The following is a 17,242-nucleotide window of genomic DNA, read 5'->3' as shown; positions in this document are numbered from 1 at the left end:
TTTTTTCCTTGACTTATATATTGGTCTTGGTTTCTTATTAAAGACTTTACTGTAGTCCGGAATATTTTTTTAAATTGTGAAATTTCTGTTACAAGCTTTCAGTCTGTCCAAAGCCGTTAATAATGAATGTCTTTTAGTTTGGGGAGAAGATGAGCACGTTTATTCACTTTTTGTTGTTGTTGGTTTGTATGTGTACAAAATGGCTTTTCAAAGATCATGATGTTCCAAAATATCACTCCACTATCTGTTCACTTGTGTTATTTCTGATAAGTAATCTTCTGTTATTCTTATCTTTTAATGTCTTTTTTCTTTGTATTTATCCTTCTTGAGATCTGGGGCACTTCATGAGTGTGTGGCTTAATGTCTTTCATCCACTTGGGAAATTGTTGGCCATTATCTCATCAAATATTGCATCTGCTCATTCTCTTTTATTTCCTCAGACTCCAGTTATACATATGATAGACCTTTTTACTCTTAAATCTTTTTCTTTATTTTCCCTCCTTTTTTTCTGGAAAATAAGTAAACTACTTTATTTGCAGAAATCATAATCAGTTATTTAAAAATCCCTTTGGAATCTACAGAAAAAACTAGAATGACTTCAATTTCCATTATTATGGTAGTTCTCTGACATCTTCATACACATTTCTTTTTTTTTTTTTTTTTCTGTACGCGGGCCTCTCACTGCTGTGGCCTCTCCCGTTGCGGAGCACAGGCTCCGGACACACAGGCTCCGCGGCATGTGGGATCTTCCGGGATCGGGGCACGAACCCGTGTCCCCTGCATCAGCAGGCGAACTCTCAACCACTGCGCCACCAGGGAAGCCCCACATTTCTTTTTAAAAAATTAAGTTTGATCCATCTTTTCCAGTTGTTCATGGCGTAAGGATTGGTGTGTAACAAGGTAGACCTTTGTCACTAGAAATAGAGGTTTGCTTCCAGGCTTTAGAAAACTGGAAGTGTTTACCTTTGGGATGTGGGATTAGAGGGAATTCTTACTCATGTTACCTGATATTTCCAGATCTCTATTAGTGTGTAAATCTATCATTATAATAATATGTAAATTTAAAAAAGAAATACAAATATTACTCTATTTTCAGAGTAAGCTGTATATCCACAATATGTTTCATCAATAATTGAAATGTCTTTACAGTGCTAAAATTTGAGCATCACAGGATCAAGCTGTTTAATGTAGCAAACTGATTTTAAAATTCTGATTTTTATAGTTTGTGGAGGAAAATTAAAAATAATTTATGTTTTTAGGAAAAGATAATTTATGTAAGAATAATACATACTGGTTGTATTAGTAGGGAATGAAAATGCGAATCTGGGGAGAAGTTTTGGAAATTACTGAAACTTTTATTATATTTTGTTTTTCCTTCTAATAGAGAGGCGCAAAAAGGCTTCAGCATGGGAAAGAAACTTGGTGTATCCTGCTGTTATGGTTCTCCTTCTTATTGAGACAGTAAGAATTTATTTACCTAGTTAAATAAAGCAGATTATTTTTTATTTACTTTAGCATTTGTGTATGGCAACTCCCTCAGCTAAATGGTTTCAGGTAAACTGGTTTCCTATCAACAGGATTAAAATTTGTCTATGCTTTTATTTGTAAAAACTCAATAGAGCAAAAAGTGAAATTAATGATAATTTTGAAAAGTCCTCAAGATTATCTATTTCTTCATAGAAGCAGGAAATTCATTCTTTTGTTTCAGTTGAAAATTAAGAAGAGACAAGGTGTTGCAGATACCCTGATCAAACTCTGTGATAAGATCTGAAAATTATATTATTAAATTAGTCCTGATAACATTTTAACCATTTTTTAAATATGTGGAGTTGTGGGTTCCAATTGGTAAAATCGGTTAATAAGTGGATCTATATTAATAGCTTTTTCTTTAAGCTTTGAGATTATAATACTTTGCAGAATTTTTACGAATTTATTCTGGAGTTTTTATAGTCTCATTACTTCAGGTTTATATGTAGAGTTTTGGTCTTGACTGCTTTTCCTCTATTCTGAAGCATACATTTGGTTGGTTACTTAGATTTTAATGTATGTGTATTGACAAAATTGAAATTCAGAACTGATGGCTTACTTTTTGTGTTGTAGTCCATTTCGGTCCTCTTGGTGGCTTGTAACATTCTTTGCCTGTTGGTTGATGAAACAGCAATGCCAAAGGGAACAAGGGTAAAGTAAAATGCTTTAAAATGTCTTTTGCAAAAGTATTCTGTGTGTATAAATTGAGTGTTTCAAATAAATAAATGAAAACATTCACCTTTCTGCATATATATACTTCAAGTTGTATGAATTTCTTTATGCAGTGAGCTTTCATAAACAGTGTTTCTAAACTATGTTTTTTGTTTCTGATTTCTTATTTTGGATTGTCCGGCTTTTTATCAAGTATCAGAGTTTCCTTTTATACTTTGTATCAGAATTTATCTTTGTTTTACTGAAATTCATACTTGTGATCCTTTAAGAAAATGTATATTCTGTGAAATAGTGGAATATAAAGAGTTTATTACATGGATTCATTGTGTTTGCAAGGATCCAAATATGTGGTTTTAAGGACTCATGCCTCAAAGGAGTCATTTTATGAACTTGAGTCAAAATGTTCAGTTGCTGGAGGAGAGTCAGATATACATCTTTTCATGAATTAACTTAGTTTTTTCTCTTGTTTAAAAATTCATGATTTTATTAAGTTACATCAATTAGTCTATTTAAATATATTCTCCATATGGAAGGTAGTTTCCACTAAATATTCATATATGGCATACTTTTTCTAGGTGTCTCTATAAACTTTTGGATACTTAAAGTAGCATTTAAGTTTTGACATTTTATTATACTTTTCGAAGTTGGCACCTTTGCCATCTCCCATAGAGATGACTTCAAAACTCTTCCAGACTTTTCATGCTTTGGGGGAGGGAAAAAATTTTCCTTAACCCCTTCTAGGATCTTCTGGCTGGTCTAAGAATTAGATTTACATGAGACAGATTAACAGGAGAAAACAGAATTTAATTATGTGTATGTGGGAGCCCGGTAAGAATAATGAGACCCCAGGACAGGTTGGGCCATTGCGGCTTATATTCCATCTAAGAGAAGGAGAAGGGGGTAGGAGCTTGGGACTTCAGGCAGGAGGAAGGCACTTCAAATGGAGATGGAAAAGCAGATGTTTGGTAAACAGAGGGGACGTGGTCTCCAGGTCTTGCCAGGTTCCATCTACCACACTCAGCCCATACTCTTTGTAGCTGTCTCTGGTGATAGTGCTCCGCCTGGACCAGGTCCTTCGTCTGAATTCTTTTAGGCAGTTAAGGGGTGAAGTGGGGGTGGTGCTAAAAAGAAAGGCTTACGAGTCTTCTGTTTCTTAAAAACAATCAGCCTAAAATGATCCTTATGCCAGAGAGACACCTTTTGGGGTTCAGATTTTGCTTACCGACATGCCACTTCTCTCTCTGAACCACACGATGCACCTTTTCTCCCATAGAAAAAAGCCAATGTTTATCTTAATTCCTTTCCTTCAGTCAAAGATGAAGATACCCTCTTCTTTCAGAAGCTAATTCTTTCAGCAGTATTCTCAGTTTAGCTCCCCGCCCCCAGCCTCTTCAGGACCTTGTGCCATCTCTCACTGCCATGGCCTCTCCACCACTGCAAGCCTGCCAGCTTGCTTCAGGTCTGTCATTCCACTAACAAAAAACAGCAGTGAGCAGTCCTCCTCCATCCACAGCCTTGTCGTTGTCTTTTGTTTAGACCCAAATCCATTGATCAAGCAGAAGTCAACTACTGTGTTGACTTCTATCCATTTTTTAACCCATTTTCTTATACCACATACTAGGTGAGGCCCAAGCCCTGTGGTACATTTTTGTACCATTCCTTTCGTGCATAGTACAGAAGGACTTATATGTGGTATGCTTTTTTTATGATTGTGTAAATAAATCAGGTCATCTTAATCTTGCCTGTAGGCCTTCTCTTGAGACAGAGAATATTTCCAAAGTGTTTTCCATCCCAGTTAATAAGCTTTCTGTTAGCATTATTCATTTTTTCTTCAAAAGATTGACAAAAGTTCATAAATTCTTTGTCCATTACCTTATTTATATATGAAATTTCCATGGGTATTCTAACTTCTTCATGCCTATATTAGATTGTATAAATAATATGTGATATTATTTATTGGTTTATTTTTTTATTAAGCTGACTTTATATTCTTAATTATCCTGGTATATCTGTTAGATGTAATTGAAGCTGATAGCAAAGTAGTAGTTTGTATTCAGAGAGTTTCTTTAATTAGTAAGCTTTGAAAACATTGTTCCTTCTTCAGTAAGAAATGATTTTTTGCCTGTCTGGCCTCGTTAATAAATATTACTTTTTCTGCTTGTTTTGTTAAGTTCTAGATAAAGATAGGTTTTGAGAATAGGTATGATGTTTAGGAAAAAATTTACAGCATTGCATTTGGAAAATCTGTGTTAATTAAATCCCTGAATTCCCAAGGAAGATTTAGGGAAAGGAAACTTTCAAGAGTAGTAACAGGATATGTGCATTCACTTTCTTTCTTTGCTTAGCTTCCTTTTGACATATTTTAATTGTATAGTATTTATATGTTGCCTCAGTGTTCAAACAATTTTTTGTTCTATTCTTATTATACTATTATATTTTTAAAAAATTTCTTCCAGGAATATTTAGGATTTAACAATAAGCATAATATCATTTTGATAAGTAACTTAAATTGCATTTGAGATAAATCAGAAATGTTTTGAGCTTGTTAAAAGTGTTAACATGTGGTTGAATTAGTTGATGAATTCAGTCTCGTCACGTTTTATTTTCCTTTGAACGTCTAGATGTTACTCCAGGGTATTAAACATTTCTAATTTCAACTGTTCTATATTTATGAGACAACAATTTTAGGGAAACCAAATATAATAGTGTCATTGAATTCTGAAAAGTGTTTTTTTTTCCCCCAGGGGCCTGGAATAGGAAATGCTTCTCTTTCTGCTTTTGGTTTTGTGGGAGCTGCACTTGAAATCATTTTGATTTTGTATCCTTTCTTTAACTGAAGTTCTGTCTGTTAACAAGTTTTCTGTCTAGTTTTCTGGGGCAGTGGTAATTTACTAAGACGCTTTGCTGGAAGAAAAAACAAGTCAGTCTTCCTCAAGCACTCCAAGTGGCATTTTGTTTTGTTTTGTTTTTCCTTTCGGCCTTAAGACATTTTGGAGACAATTGAGAACTTAAGGAAACAATTCTTTGGAGAGTTTTTCCTTGATTCTCACAGCTATCTTATGGTGTCCTCTGTTGTTGGTTTCTATAGCCTCCGATTTTTTGGAAACTTTATTCCCAAGAAGGATGACACAACGATGACAAAGGTAAGGTAAAGTCTTAGGTGACTGTGCCTCCCTTTTGCCTTCCAAGACAGACAGACTGTTTTATTTAGTAATCGCGGTGAATGGTTCATTTGCGGTTCTAGGTATTTGTTTGTAAGTTGCGTAAACACACACACTGGAAGATTTTCAAAATGCTGAATGAGTGGGAAAAGGATGTGCTCTGTTTAATTTGGATGGCATCCATTCACTTGTAAATGCATAGAACCGCAGAGCTTGTTAACTAGCTATAGACGGCTCCTGAAAGGACTCTTTTTCCTACAAAGAAAACGTATTGCTAATGAGTAACTTTGATTGTGCTGACTGTACTTCAGGGAACTTGTTTGAAATCTGAAGAACTTAGTTGCTACAAGTAGTAGAGACAAAGTATTTCAAATTTGAATAATTAAAGCAAGACGGAAGAGTTCTATTCAGAAACATTTTGTAGTCTGAGGCTAATTTGACTTTCTACAATATGTCATTGGCTTTGGAATAACAAAGGCTGTTATCTTATATAGTGACTGCATTTGTAAAATATTCCCACAGGCTGACAATGAAGAATAACAAGAGCTGCTGGCTTTTCTTTTTTATTATATATTCCATATTTTCAGCTTATTCTAAAGGGGAGAAGTTATTTTTATATATCTTTATCTAAAATGCTATGAGTTCTTGAGATACTTAGCATCTAGTTTAAGTAATCATAAGTACTAAGTAGTATTTTCAACATCTTATTTAATATGAAAGAATAAGTATAGGATACATTTCAAATTACTAGAATTTAGGTGTTTTGGATTTCTAGCTTTTTGGTATTAAATCTTATAATAGTTAAACATATTAGAAGTAGATATTATCTATCTTGAGCAGTAGTCTTGGTTTTAAAAGTAGAGTCAGAAGTATTAAAAATATTAATTTTTACTTGTTAGGCAAACCTTTTTGAAATCATCAACCTCAGTCAATAATGTAAAATGTGTTGTCTGAGGTGTGAAGTAATTTAAGTGTTCTTTAACTTTATATTTGTGTCAGGTACTGTAAATATCTTCTGGAACTCACAGAACTTTAAATGTTTGTAGAAAAGTTTCTATTCTCTTTATTTTCTATATTGAATAGTATCATTCAGAAGTTAGCAAAGTACAGTAGGTAACTGAAATGTCCAGTAACTTGCCAGAATGTGAATGGATTTTATTTATCCGTGTACTGTGTAACTGCCCAATATTCTTTCTGATTTCTCATAACAGATCATTGGGAATTGTGTGTCAATCTTGGTCTTGAGCTCCGCACTGCCTGTTATGTCAAGAACACTGGGTAAGTTTAAATGAGAACTTTTCATTTAAAGTCAGTACCTTTTTAAGTATCAAACTTCTTGCTAAACTTGTAGTTTCTAAACTTTTTCAAAGAGATCACTCTTTGAAATATATTATTCCCTCCCACATTATTTTATGCCTTTACTTCTGTAATTCACTTATATACAGGACTGTACCAAAATAATCACTTTTATCAATAAAGACCACTTATTTTTTCAAGTACTTAGAAATAGCCCTTGTCCAAACAATAGACTTTATTTTTTTCATTGACTAATTAAGCTTTGGAGTCCTCTAGTGAGGAAACTGTGATTTAAAAAAAACCAACACAATATTTAATGTCTAGAAAACACTAATTTTTTCCTAAGCGAAATGTTTTAAAAAATGTGTAATTTAATATGTGGTTTAAAAAATTGAGAATGTGTAACACTTATTTTAAGCTGCTTTATGTCCAGGGAATAGGATTGAAAGCAGTAAGATCTAGGAGAGTACAGACTGATATAAAGGACATCCTTTAGCTCTTCAGCTTTTTACTGGCTTGTCATTTATATAGTTTTCTTAATTTTTCAATTCACAGAGAATTTTGGTCATCATTTAAAAGTAAAATATTTCCACGTTGTCATTGAAATAGTTGAATAAATCTTCCTTCGTTTGGTGTTCTTATCTTTAATAAAGCACTGTTGCAGACTGTATTCTCAGTTCTTGGCTAAATATTATTTCAGACAAAAATTTCCACTAGGCAGTTTTGTTCTGTTTTCTAGACTTAGATTTTGACTTGAGTGTTCACAAATGATTAGAAAAATCCCATTATTCAACCTTAGCAACATGCTTATGACAAAGATTGCAAGTAACTTTGAATTGCTTTTGTTTTAGCGCTTATGTGGCCTCCATTATTTATTCAAGGCCCACAGCTGTCGGGGATGCAGGCTGTGCCAGGAAGGGTATAAGCTTTGCGGTCATCTTCATAATGCTTACAGAGAAGTTCATGTTTTAATACAAGTGGAATCTAAATGTAAATGTAGAAGGGACCACCGTTCCACAGACTAATACAAAGCTCATTTACTTAGAGGTCTTATTTCTTTTGTGTTTGCATTATAGGACTTGTTATCATTTTGACATCTGCTTATAGTGTGCTAATCTTGAAAATGCCATAAATATACAGTTTAGTAACTTGATTTGTAGCTAACTGTGATCATTTGTATTATGGCAGTCCAACAAATAATTTCTGCGATATTATAGTCAACCTACCAATTTATCATTTATGAAATTCACTGTGCTCTGTTATTTAAGATTAATTGTTAATAGTAATATATAGATTTTATGGAAGAAAATTACATGCTGAGTACAGTTTTAATACAAAGAAAACAAATTAATGGCAAAATGTGCTTTTTGAAGATCAACAAATTAAATTCCTGAGTAGTTTGCCATAGAGATAAATAAAAAGAAGAAAAAGAAAGATGGAACAATTAAAATGCAGCTAACAAATGCCTGGACCCAGCTGTCCAAACAGGATTAATGGAGTGCATTAGGGTACAGTGAGTCATGTGGTGCTTTGCAAAATATCAACACGCACTGCACTACATGTTATGCCCAGTGGCACTGAATAGATGAAAAGAAATAAATACGTTAAACAGATTCATAGAGGCTTTTCACAGTATTAAAAAAGCAAATTTCTAGACTAAAAGAAAAAGCTTTATTTTAGTATTATGGGAAATGCAAACTAGAGAGTTACTTTGTAATGCCTCTATTAACCCTTTAGAATTGAGTCTTTGATTTTAAGAAGATAAAATATAGAGAATTGTCATGAATATTATCCTAGTGTATAACGGGATTTTGATTTACTAGCTGAAAAGCTTATAAGACTAGAATAGAGGATGTATTTAACAACCAAATTCCAAGCTGTGAAATTTTTCACTCTTTCTCATTGCCTCTCACAAGGAAGTCCTGACCCTTAGGGTTCTCTCATTTGCTCCTGTGAATTCAGCCAGCGTTCTCAGTTAAATGAGAAATGAAGGAGCAAGGAAAATTATAATTTATCTGTATAAGTGCAGTTTTTCTCTTATTTTAGTAATTTTTAGTGATTATAACTTTAATTGTAAGTGTATTGAATCCTGTATAAAATAATTTGGTGATATTTTTGCTTCAAAAATGAGAATGTTTTTTAAAAAATTTAATTTGCCAACTTCTATTGCTGCATCATTGGTATAAACTATAGCTTTAGACTTGAATACCTGCTGTGATATGACAGATTTATTACAGAATTCCTCTGAAATAGCTTCTTATATTTAAATATGGAAGATTTTATACTAATTTAAAAATTACCACTAAGTAGATTTTACAAGCATATCACTTGCCACAAAGAATTAGGTTGTGAGGAGCATCTTGGCTATGTATTTTTAGCCAAATATAATTAATATCGATGATAGTTTTGTTGTCCATTGGAAACACAAAGAATCTGTGCGTAACACTTTTTATTTGAAATCTTTAAAACCTTTTAAAACTGATGCCATGTCAGTGGATATGCTTTCCAAAACGTTGCTTTGCTGCCTGTTTAGTGTTCAGTTTTGAAAAATCCAACATTTGGGGGGATATGATGTCCTTATTTTTAGCAATCAATTTACTCTTTGGTATAATAGACTCTCAAGGTGATTAGAGGAGATGGTCCACAAAGTGAAAATGGAACAGGCTCAAACCTAATAAATTATCTATAGAGGCCCAGACTTTTCTATAACAAAATATTTTAAAGGCAGCAGTGAATTTTGTGAGAACAGATTTTGCGAGATTGCTGACATGTTCTTGGTTATGCTTAATCAAGAAACAACTGAGAGATTGACAGTTTTTACATTATTCTTTATTTGAAATCTCCTTTAACAGGAAAAATTTTCTCAGATGCAACCAATAGACTTCATAATACTTTTACTAATTTCCATTTTGAAGTTATTTTTATAGTTAGTTGTATTTTCATCCTGAAATTCTTTCTGTAAATTGTAAGTTATTCAAGGCCCAAAAGCAGATTTTTTTTAATACAGTTAAAACAAAAAACACTTAACCTTTCAAATCAGCTTGGATCTATTTTTAGTATTTCCACGTATTTCTCATCTGGGTCCCATATACTCCATCATCTTTCAGGATTTAAAGTGGATTATTCTCTTTTGTTCCTTGATGAAGGGACTGTGTTTAAAAACTGGTCCTTTGCGGGAGAGGTCTTTATTTGGGTTTGTCAATACACTAGTAATCTTTACCCTGAGCTTTCCCTCTCCAGTGTGAATCAGAAATAAATGATGCTTAGACATGACAAATGTGAAATTGAAGTATAAATCTTAATATATATTCCTAATTATGGCTTTGATGTAAAAATAATTCTAAACCCTGTATTGAAAATTTCTCTGCAAAAAAATTGTATATGACTTAATTATATTCTGTTACATTGCAGAGAGTAATAAATGAGTGGTAAAATTAACTTTTGATTGATAGTAATGTTCTTATACCTGACCAATAAATTTGTATATCTAGTTAGGATTTTTAATTATAAAGAAAAAGTATTCTGTGTCAAATGTCTGAAAGAAGTTACAGAGTCACTAATGCTCACTCCCTCAACACCCTTGTTCCCAGTGTCCACTTGTCGTGTCCTTCTGTTGCTGTTCTTGTTTCAGAGCACATAGTCCTTCTTGCCTGAGGAAATGTCATGTTGGCCACATATTCTAAATAACTTAGCCATCTGTTGACATACATTCAACTCCCTTAAGTTATGATTTGTTATAAAATATTTTTCATATGAAATTAATTCCAGTTAGTATTATTTAGTTGGAGGGAGCCTTAAGATGTAATTTTTTAAATGTTAAGAATTAAAATGTTACAATTAAAACTAGAACGTAGGGCCTCCCTGGTGGCGCAAGTGGTTGAGAGTCCGCCTGCCGATGCAGGGGATACGGGTTCGTGCCCCGGTCTGGGAGGATCCCATATGCCGCGGAGCGGCTGGGCCCGTGAGCCATGGCCGCTGAGCCTGCACGTCCGGAGCCTGCGCGTCCGGAGCCTGTGCTCCGCAACGGGGGAGGCCACAACAGTGAGAGGCCCGCATACCGCAAAAAAAAAAAAAAAAACTAGAACGTAAACTACAGTAAGGATCTTACTTACATTAAGAATCAAGACCCCCAGCCTGGCTGAGAATAGTTAATAGTACACCTATACATGGCCAACTCTGAGACTGATGAACAGATTATTTCCTTATTTATAGAACATTTTATTTTTTAATTAATTTTTAAGAATGTACATGAATAACTTCTAATTATAGGAATATTAAAAACAGAGATCAGGCTCAAATTCCTTGTGACCACCACTTTTATTTATTTATTTATTGTTTTATTTATTTATTTAACATCTTTATTGGAGTATAATTGCTTTATAATATTGTCTTAGTTTCTGCTATATAACAAAGTGAATCAGCTATACGTATACATATATCCCCATATCCCCTCCTTCTTGCGTCTCCCTCCCACCCTCCCTATCCCACCCATCTAGGTGGTCATAAAACACTGAGCTGATCTCCCTGTGCTATGTGGCTGCTTCCCACTAGCTATCTGTTTTACATTTGGTAGTGTATATATGTCAGTGCCACTCTCTCACTTCGTCCCAGCTTACCCTTCACCCTCCCCATGTACTCAAGTCCATTCTCTACGTCTGCATCTTTATTCCTGACCTGCCCCTAGGTTCGTCAGAACCTTTTTTTTTTTAGATTCCATATATATGTGTTAGTATACGGTATTTGTTTTTCTCTTTCTGACTTACTTCACTATGTACGACAGACTCTAGGTCCATCCACCTCACTACAAATAATTCAGTTTCGTTTCCTTTTATGGCTGAGTAATATTCCATTGTATATATGTGGCACATCTTCTTTATCCATTCAACTGTCGAAGGACACTTAGGTTGCTTCCATGTCCTGGCTATTGTAAATAGTGCTGCATGACTGTTTTTGAATTATGGTTTTCTAAGGGTATATGCCCGGTAGTGGGATTGCTGGGTCGTATGGAAGTTCTATTTTTAGATTTTTAAGGAACCTCCATACTGTTCTCCATAGTGGCTGTATCAATTTACATTCCCACCAACAGTGCAAGAGGGTTCCCTTTTCTCCACACCCTCTCCAGCATTTATTGTTTATAGATTGTTTGATGATGGTCATTCTGACTGGTGTGAGGTGATACCTCATTGTAGTTTTGATTTGCATTTCTCTAATCATTAGTGATGTTGAGCATCCTTTCATGTGTTTGTTGGCAGTCTGTATATGTTCTTTGGAGAAATGTCTAATTAGGTCTTCTGCCCATTTTTGGATTGGGTTGTTTGTTTTTGTGATATTGAGCTGCATGAGCTGCTTGTATATTTGGAGATTAATCCTTTGTCAGTCACTTCATTTGCAAATATTCTCTCCCATTCTGAGGGTTGTCTTTTTGTCTTATTTATGGTTTCCTTTACTGTGCAAAAGCTTTGAAGTTTCATTAGGTCCCATTTGTTTATTTTTGTTTTTATTTCCCTTACACTAGGAGGTGGGTCAAAAAGGATCTTGCTGTGATTTATGTCATAGAGTGTTCTGCCTATGTTTTCCTTTAAGAGTTTTATAGTGTCTGGCCTTACATTTAGGTCTTTAATCCATTTTGAATTTATTTTTGTGTATGGTATTAGGGAGTGTTCTGATTTCATTCTTTCACATGTTGCTGTCCAGTTTTCCCAGCACCACTTATTGAAGAGACTGTCTTTTCTCCATTGTATATTCTTGCCTCCTTTATCAAAGATAAGGTGACCATATGTGCATGGGTTTATCTCTGGGCTTTCTATCCTGTTCCATTGTTCTATATTTCTGCTTTTGTGCCAGTACCATACTGTCTTGATGACTGTAGCTTTGTAGTATAGTCTGAAGTCAGGGAGCCTGATTCCTCCAGCTACATTTTTCTTTCTCAAGATTGCTTTGGCTATTCGGAGTCTTTTGTGTTTCCATACAAATTGTGAAACTTTTTGTTCTAGTTCTGTGAAAAATGCCAGTGGTAGTTTGATAGGGATTACACTGAATCTGTAGATTGCTTTGGGTAATATAGTCATTTTCACAACGTTGATTCCTCCAATTCAAGAACATGGTGTATGTCTCCATCTGTTTGTATCGTCTTTAATTCCTTTCATCAGTGTCTTATAGTTTTCTGCATACAGGTCTTTTGCCTCCTTAGGTAGGTTTATTCCTAGGTATTTTATTGTTTTTGTTGCAGTGGTAAATGGGAGTGTTTCCTTAATTTCTCTTTCAGATTTTTCATCATTTGTGTATAGGAGTGCAAGAGATTTCTGTGCATTAATTTTGTATCCTGCTACTTTACCAAATTCATTGATTAGCGCTAGTACTTTTCTGGTAGTATCTTTAGGATTCTCTGTGTATAGTATCATGTCATCTGCAAACAGTGACAGTTTTACTTCTTGTTTTCCAATTTGGATTCGTTTTATTTCTTTTTCTTCTCTGATTGCTGTGGCTACAACTTTGAAAACTATGTTGAATAATAGTGGTGAGAGTGGATATCCTTGTCTTTTTCCTGATCTTAGAGGAAATGGTTTCAGTTTTTCACCATTGAGAACAATGTTGGCTGTGGGTTTGTCATATATGGCCTTTATTATGTTGAGGTAAGTTCCCTCTATGCCTACTTCCTGGAGGGTTTTTATCATAAATGGATGTTGAATTTTGTTGAAAGCTTTTTCTGCATCTATTGAGATGATCATATGGTTTTTCTCCTTCAATTTGTTAATATGGTGTATCACATTGGTTGATTTGTGTATATGGAAGAATCCTTGCATTCCTGGGATAAATCCCACTTGATCGTGGTGTATGATACTTTTAATGTGCTGTTGGATTCTGTTTGCTAGTATTTTGTTGAGGATTTTTGCATCTGTGTTAATCAGTGATATTGGCCTGTAGTTTTCTTTTTTGGTGACATCTTTGTCTGGTTTTGGTATCAGGGTGATGGTAGTTAGATTTGTAGAATGAGTTTGGGATTGTTCCTCCCTCTGCTGCATTTTGGAAGAGTTTGAGAAGGATAAGCGTTAGCTCTTCTCTAAATGTTTGGTAGAATTCCCCTGTGAAGCCATCTGGTCCTGGGCTTTTGTTTGTTGGAAGATTTTTTTTAAATAAATTATTCATTTACTTATTTTATTTTTGTCTGTCTTTGTCTTGACTGCTGCACGCGGGCTTTCTCTGGTTGTGGTGAGCGTGAGCTACTCTTTGTTGCAGTGCATGGGCTTCTCACTGCAGTGGCTTCTCTTGTTGCAGAGCATGGGCTCTACGTTCGCGGGCTTCAGTAGTTGCAGCATGCAGGCTCAGTAGTTGTGGCTCGTGGGCTCTAGAGCAGAGGCTCAGTATTTGTGGTGCACGGGCTTAGTTGCTCCGTGACATGTGGGATCTTCTCATTTTGTTTAACTTACTGTATTTGGGGTCTCCTTTTTGCAGGCTGCAGGTTCATAGTTCCTGTTGTTTTTGGTGTCTGTCCCCAGTGGCTAAAGTTGGTTCAGTGGGTTGTGTAGGCTTCCTGGTGGAGGGGACTAGTGCCTGTGTTTTGGTGGTTGAGGCTGGATCTTGTCTTTCTGGTCAGCAGTACCACGTCCGGTGGTGTGTTTTGGGGCGTCTGTGAACTTCTTATGATTTTAGGCAGCCTCTCTGCTAATGGGTGGGGTTGTGTTCCTGTCTTGCTAGTTGTTTGGCCTGTGGTGTCCAGCACTGGAGTTTGCTATTTGTTGAGTGGAGCTGGGTCTTAGCGTTGAGACAGAGGTGTTTGGGAGAGCTGTCGCCGATTCATGTTACCTGGGGCTGGGAGGTCTCTGGTGGTCCAGTGTCCTGAACTCGGCTCTCCCACCTCAGAGGTTCAGGCCTGACAGCCGCCCGGACCACCAAGACCCTTTTGGGAAGTCTGAGGTCTTCTGCCAGCATTCAGTAGGTGTTCTGTAGGAGTTGTTCCACGTGTAGATGTATTTTTGATGTATTTGTGGGGCGGAAGGTGGTCTCCACGTCTTACTCCTCTGCCATCTTGAGGTCCTGCCGACCACCACTTTTAATACCAATCCTCTCTTTAGAGTTTCCAGGAACCAATTTGATATGTCGCTTTTAAAATCTTTTTCTGTGTGTACACACACACATACTCGCGCGCGTGCGCATGTGTGTACGCACACACACAGTGCACTCTGTAGGAAATTTAAAAGTCTCACCTGGGTATTACTTTGTTTCTGATGGGCGTTCTTGTTTCTGCTTTGACTCCTGACTTCGGTGTGCCATCCAGTAGGATTTAAAAGAGGAAAAGGTTTTGAACTCATTTCTTCTATCGGAATTCAGTCAGCTGAAAATGAATTTCAAACCAAAATACTTAATTATCCCTTCCTGCTCAGGTCACCAGTGACCTCCTAGTTGCCCAGTCGTGTAGATTTTGTTTTTATCTTAATTGCTCAGTAGCACTTGCTGTTTGTAACCCTGCTTCACAGATGTCTTCTTTCTTAATATCTGGGCACCACTCCCCTTTTTTCTTCTCCTTCTCTGGCTGTTCCTTAGCTGTCTCCTTTACTGCTCCTCCACTTCACCCACACACTTGTCCTCAGATGCACACCTCTAACCCACCACCCACCCCGAGCTGGGAGCAGATAACCCTGCCTCTGTGCTCCACGTGTTGTCCTGCAGCCATCGCACATTGGTCATTTCCACTGTGCAACCCGTACGCGCATGTACGTGTTTGCGTGTGTGTGTGTGTGTGTGTGTGTGTGTGTGTGTGTGTGTGTCCCTCCTTCCTTCCTCCCATCCTTCCCTTGCTCCCTTCTCTCTCCTTTTCTCCCTCCCTTGTACTTCCATCCTCAGGCACTTTCTATTCAGTATGCCAAACCAGAAACTGGGGAGTTTGTTAGATGCCTCCACCTTCCTGTACCAATACCTAATGGCACTCCTCATTTTCATCTCGTTAATATTTCTCACGTTCACCCCTGCCTTCCCATTTCCCTTATAAAAAAAAAAGTGCAAAGAATCAGACTTGTTTAGCATCAAAGCAGAGAGCTGAGTATATGATTTTATTTTAATATTTCATTGTGAGGGAATGTTCATGAAGTGGATTCTAAACAGGTGTTCTTTTCTTTGAGGAGGGTAGAGTAAGAAGTGAAACCAAAGCAAAAGAACCAGGGAAGTATTTAATTTTCCAGATGAGGACGTGATATTGAGAGATACTCTGGAAGCCCCATCTCAGGAGATTTTCTCCAGGAAGACAGTAGGCAGTTACCATCCATTGGAGGTCTTAGACTTTCACCTGTTTTAAAATTAGCACTTCAAGTTTGTTCTTGGACTATGATTATAATTACCATTCATTGAGTTTTAATTTGTATTAACATTCACATATGCTAGTTCATCTGGACTACTAAGTTAAATTGCTTCACAGTAGGACAAAATGAGTTTGTAGCATGTAAATAATCATGACTAAAATTGATGTGATATTTGCAAATGCACTTTTCCATCTCCAGGCCCACATTGGTTCACACTGTTCCCACAGTCTTCTCTCAACCTTTCTCTGCCTGTGCAAGTCCTTCCACTCTCTTAGGCCAGGTTGCATCCTCTGTCGCATGTGAAGGTGTACCAGATTCTTGTTTCAGCCTTGTGGTATACGTACCTATGTGGATTGACTTTCTCAAGGGACTTTACATTTCTTAAAGGGCAAGACCAAATTTTATGTGTCTTTTTATCCCTCACAGTCCCTAGTTAATAAATATTTGTGATGTCATTGGATGCCACCATGTTGAATGTGGACTGTATTCTCAGAATAGATGAACCAGGATATTCTAGGTGTCCTGCTTCCATCTTGGTTGCCTTTATTTCCATGTTCCAAGCTTTTTTTTTTTTTTTTACCAAGTATGCTAGTTGTATTATTTTAAAAGACCCTTACAATAATAGGCAAAGTATAGAAACAACCCAAGCATCCATTGACAGATGAATGGATAAATAAATTGTGGTTCATACATACAATGTAATATCATTTAGCTGTGAAAAGGAATGATGCCTAAGTGAAATAAGCCAGTCACAAAAAGACAAATACTGTATGATTCCACTTATATGAGGTACCTAGAGTCATCTGATTCATAGAAACAGAAAGTGCAATGGTGGGTGCCAGTGCCTGGGGGACAGGAAAATGGAGAATTGTTCTTTAATGAGAATAGAGTTTCAGTTTTGCAAGATGAAAAGAGTGTGGGACGTTGGTTGTACAACAGTGTGAAGGTACTTAACACTTCCGAGCTGCATACTTAAAAATGATTAAGGTGGTAAATTTTATGTTATGCTTGTTTTACCAAAATTAAACAAAAAAAGAAAAAGGAATGAAGCACTGACACACGCTACAGTGTGGGTGAACCTTGAAAACATTGTGCTGAGTGAAATAAGCCAGACCCAAGAGGTCACATAGTGTATGGCTCCACTTATATGAAGTGTCCAGAAGAGGAAGATTCATAGAGACAGAAAGTAGATTAGTGGTTGCCAGGGACTGGGGGGAGGGGTAGTGAGGAGAAACTGCTAATGGGTAGGGGCTTTCACTTTCAACTGATGGAAATGTTTTGCAGTTAGATAGA

At 36.2% G+C, this 17,242-nt stretch overlaps 1 protein-coding gene across 4 annotated transcripts in view; it reads left to right on the top strand.

The window, feature by feature from the left end:
* LMBR1 (limb development membrane protein 1) overlaps positions 1–17,242 on the top strand; it is a 143,433-nt gene that overhangs the window by 103,850 nt on the left and 22,341 nt on the right. For 3 of the 4 annotated variants that reach the window (XM_060107561.1, XM_060107563.1, XM_060107560.1), the window contains 5 exons: positions 1,385–1,461; positions 2,101–2,178; positions 4,944–5,017; positions 5,252–5,342; positions 6,572–6,638. In XM_060107561.1, coding sequence (XP_059963544.1) covers positions 1,385–1,461; positions 2,101–2,178; positions 4,944–5,017; positions 5,252–5,342; positions 6,572–6,638 — 387 coding nt within the window. Of the gene's footprint in view, positions 1–1,384; positions 1,462–2,100; positions 2,179–4,943; positions 5,018–5,251; positions 5,343–6,571; positions 6,639–7,211; positions 7,297–17,242 lie in introns of those variants that run through there. The other variant, XM_060107562.1, reaches the window with a different exon arrangement.

Source organism: Mesoplodon densirostris, chromosome 9 (genome assembly GCF_025265405.1).
Source record: "Mesoplodon densirostris isolate mMesDen1 chromosome 9, mMesDen1 primary haplotype, whole genome shotgun sequence".
Taxonomy (NCBI): Eukaryota; Metazoa; Chordata; class Mammalia; order Artiodactyla; family Ziphiidae; genus Mesoplodon; species Mesoplodon densirostris.
Note: the sequence above shows the minus strand (reverse complement) of the source record. Positions and strands in the feature narration are given on the sequence as shown.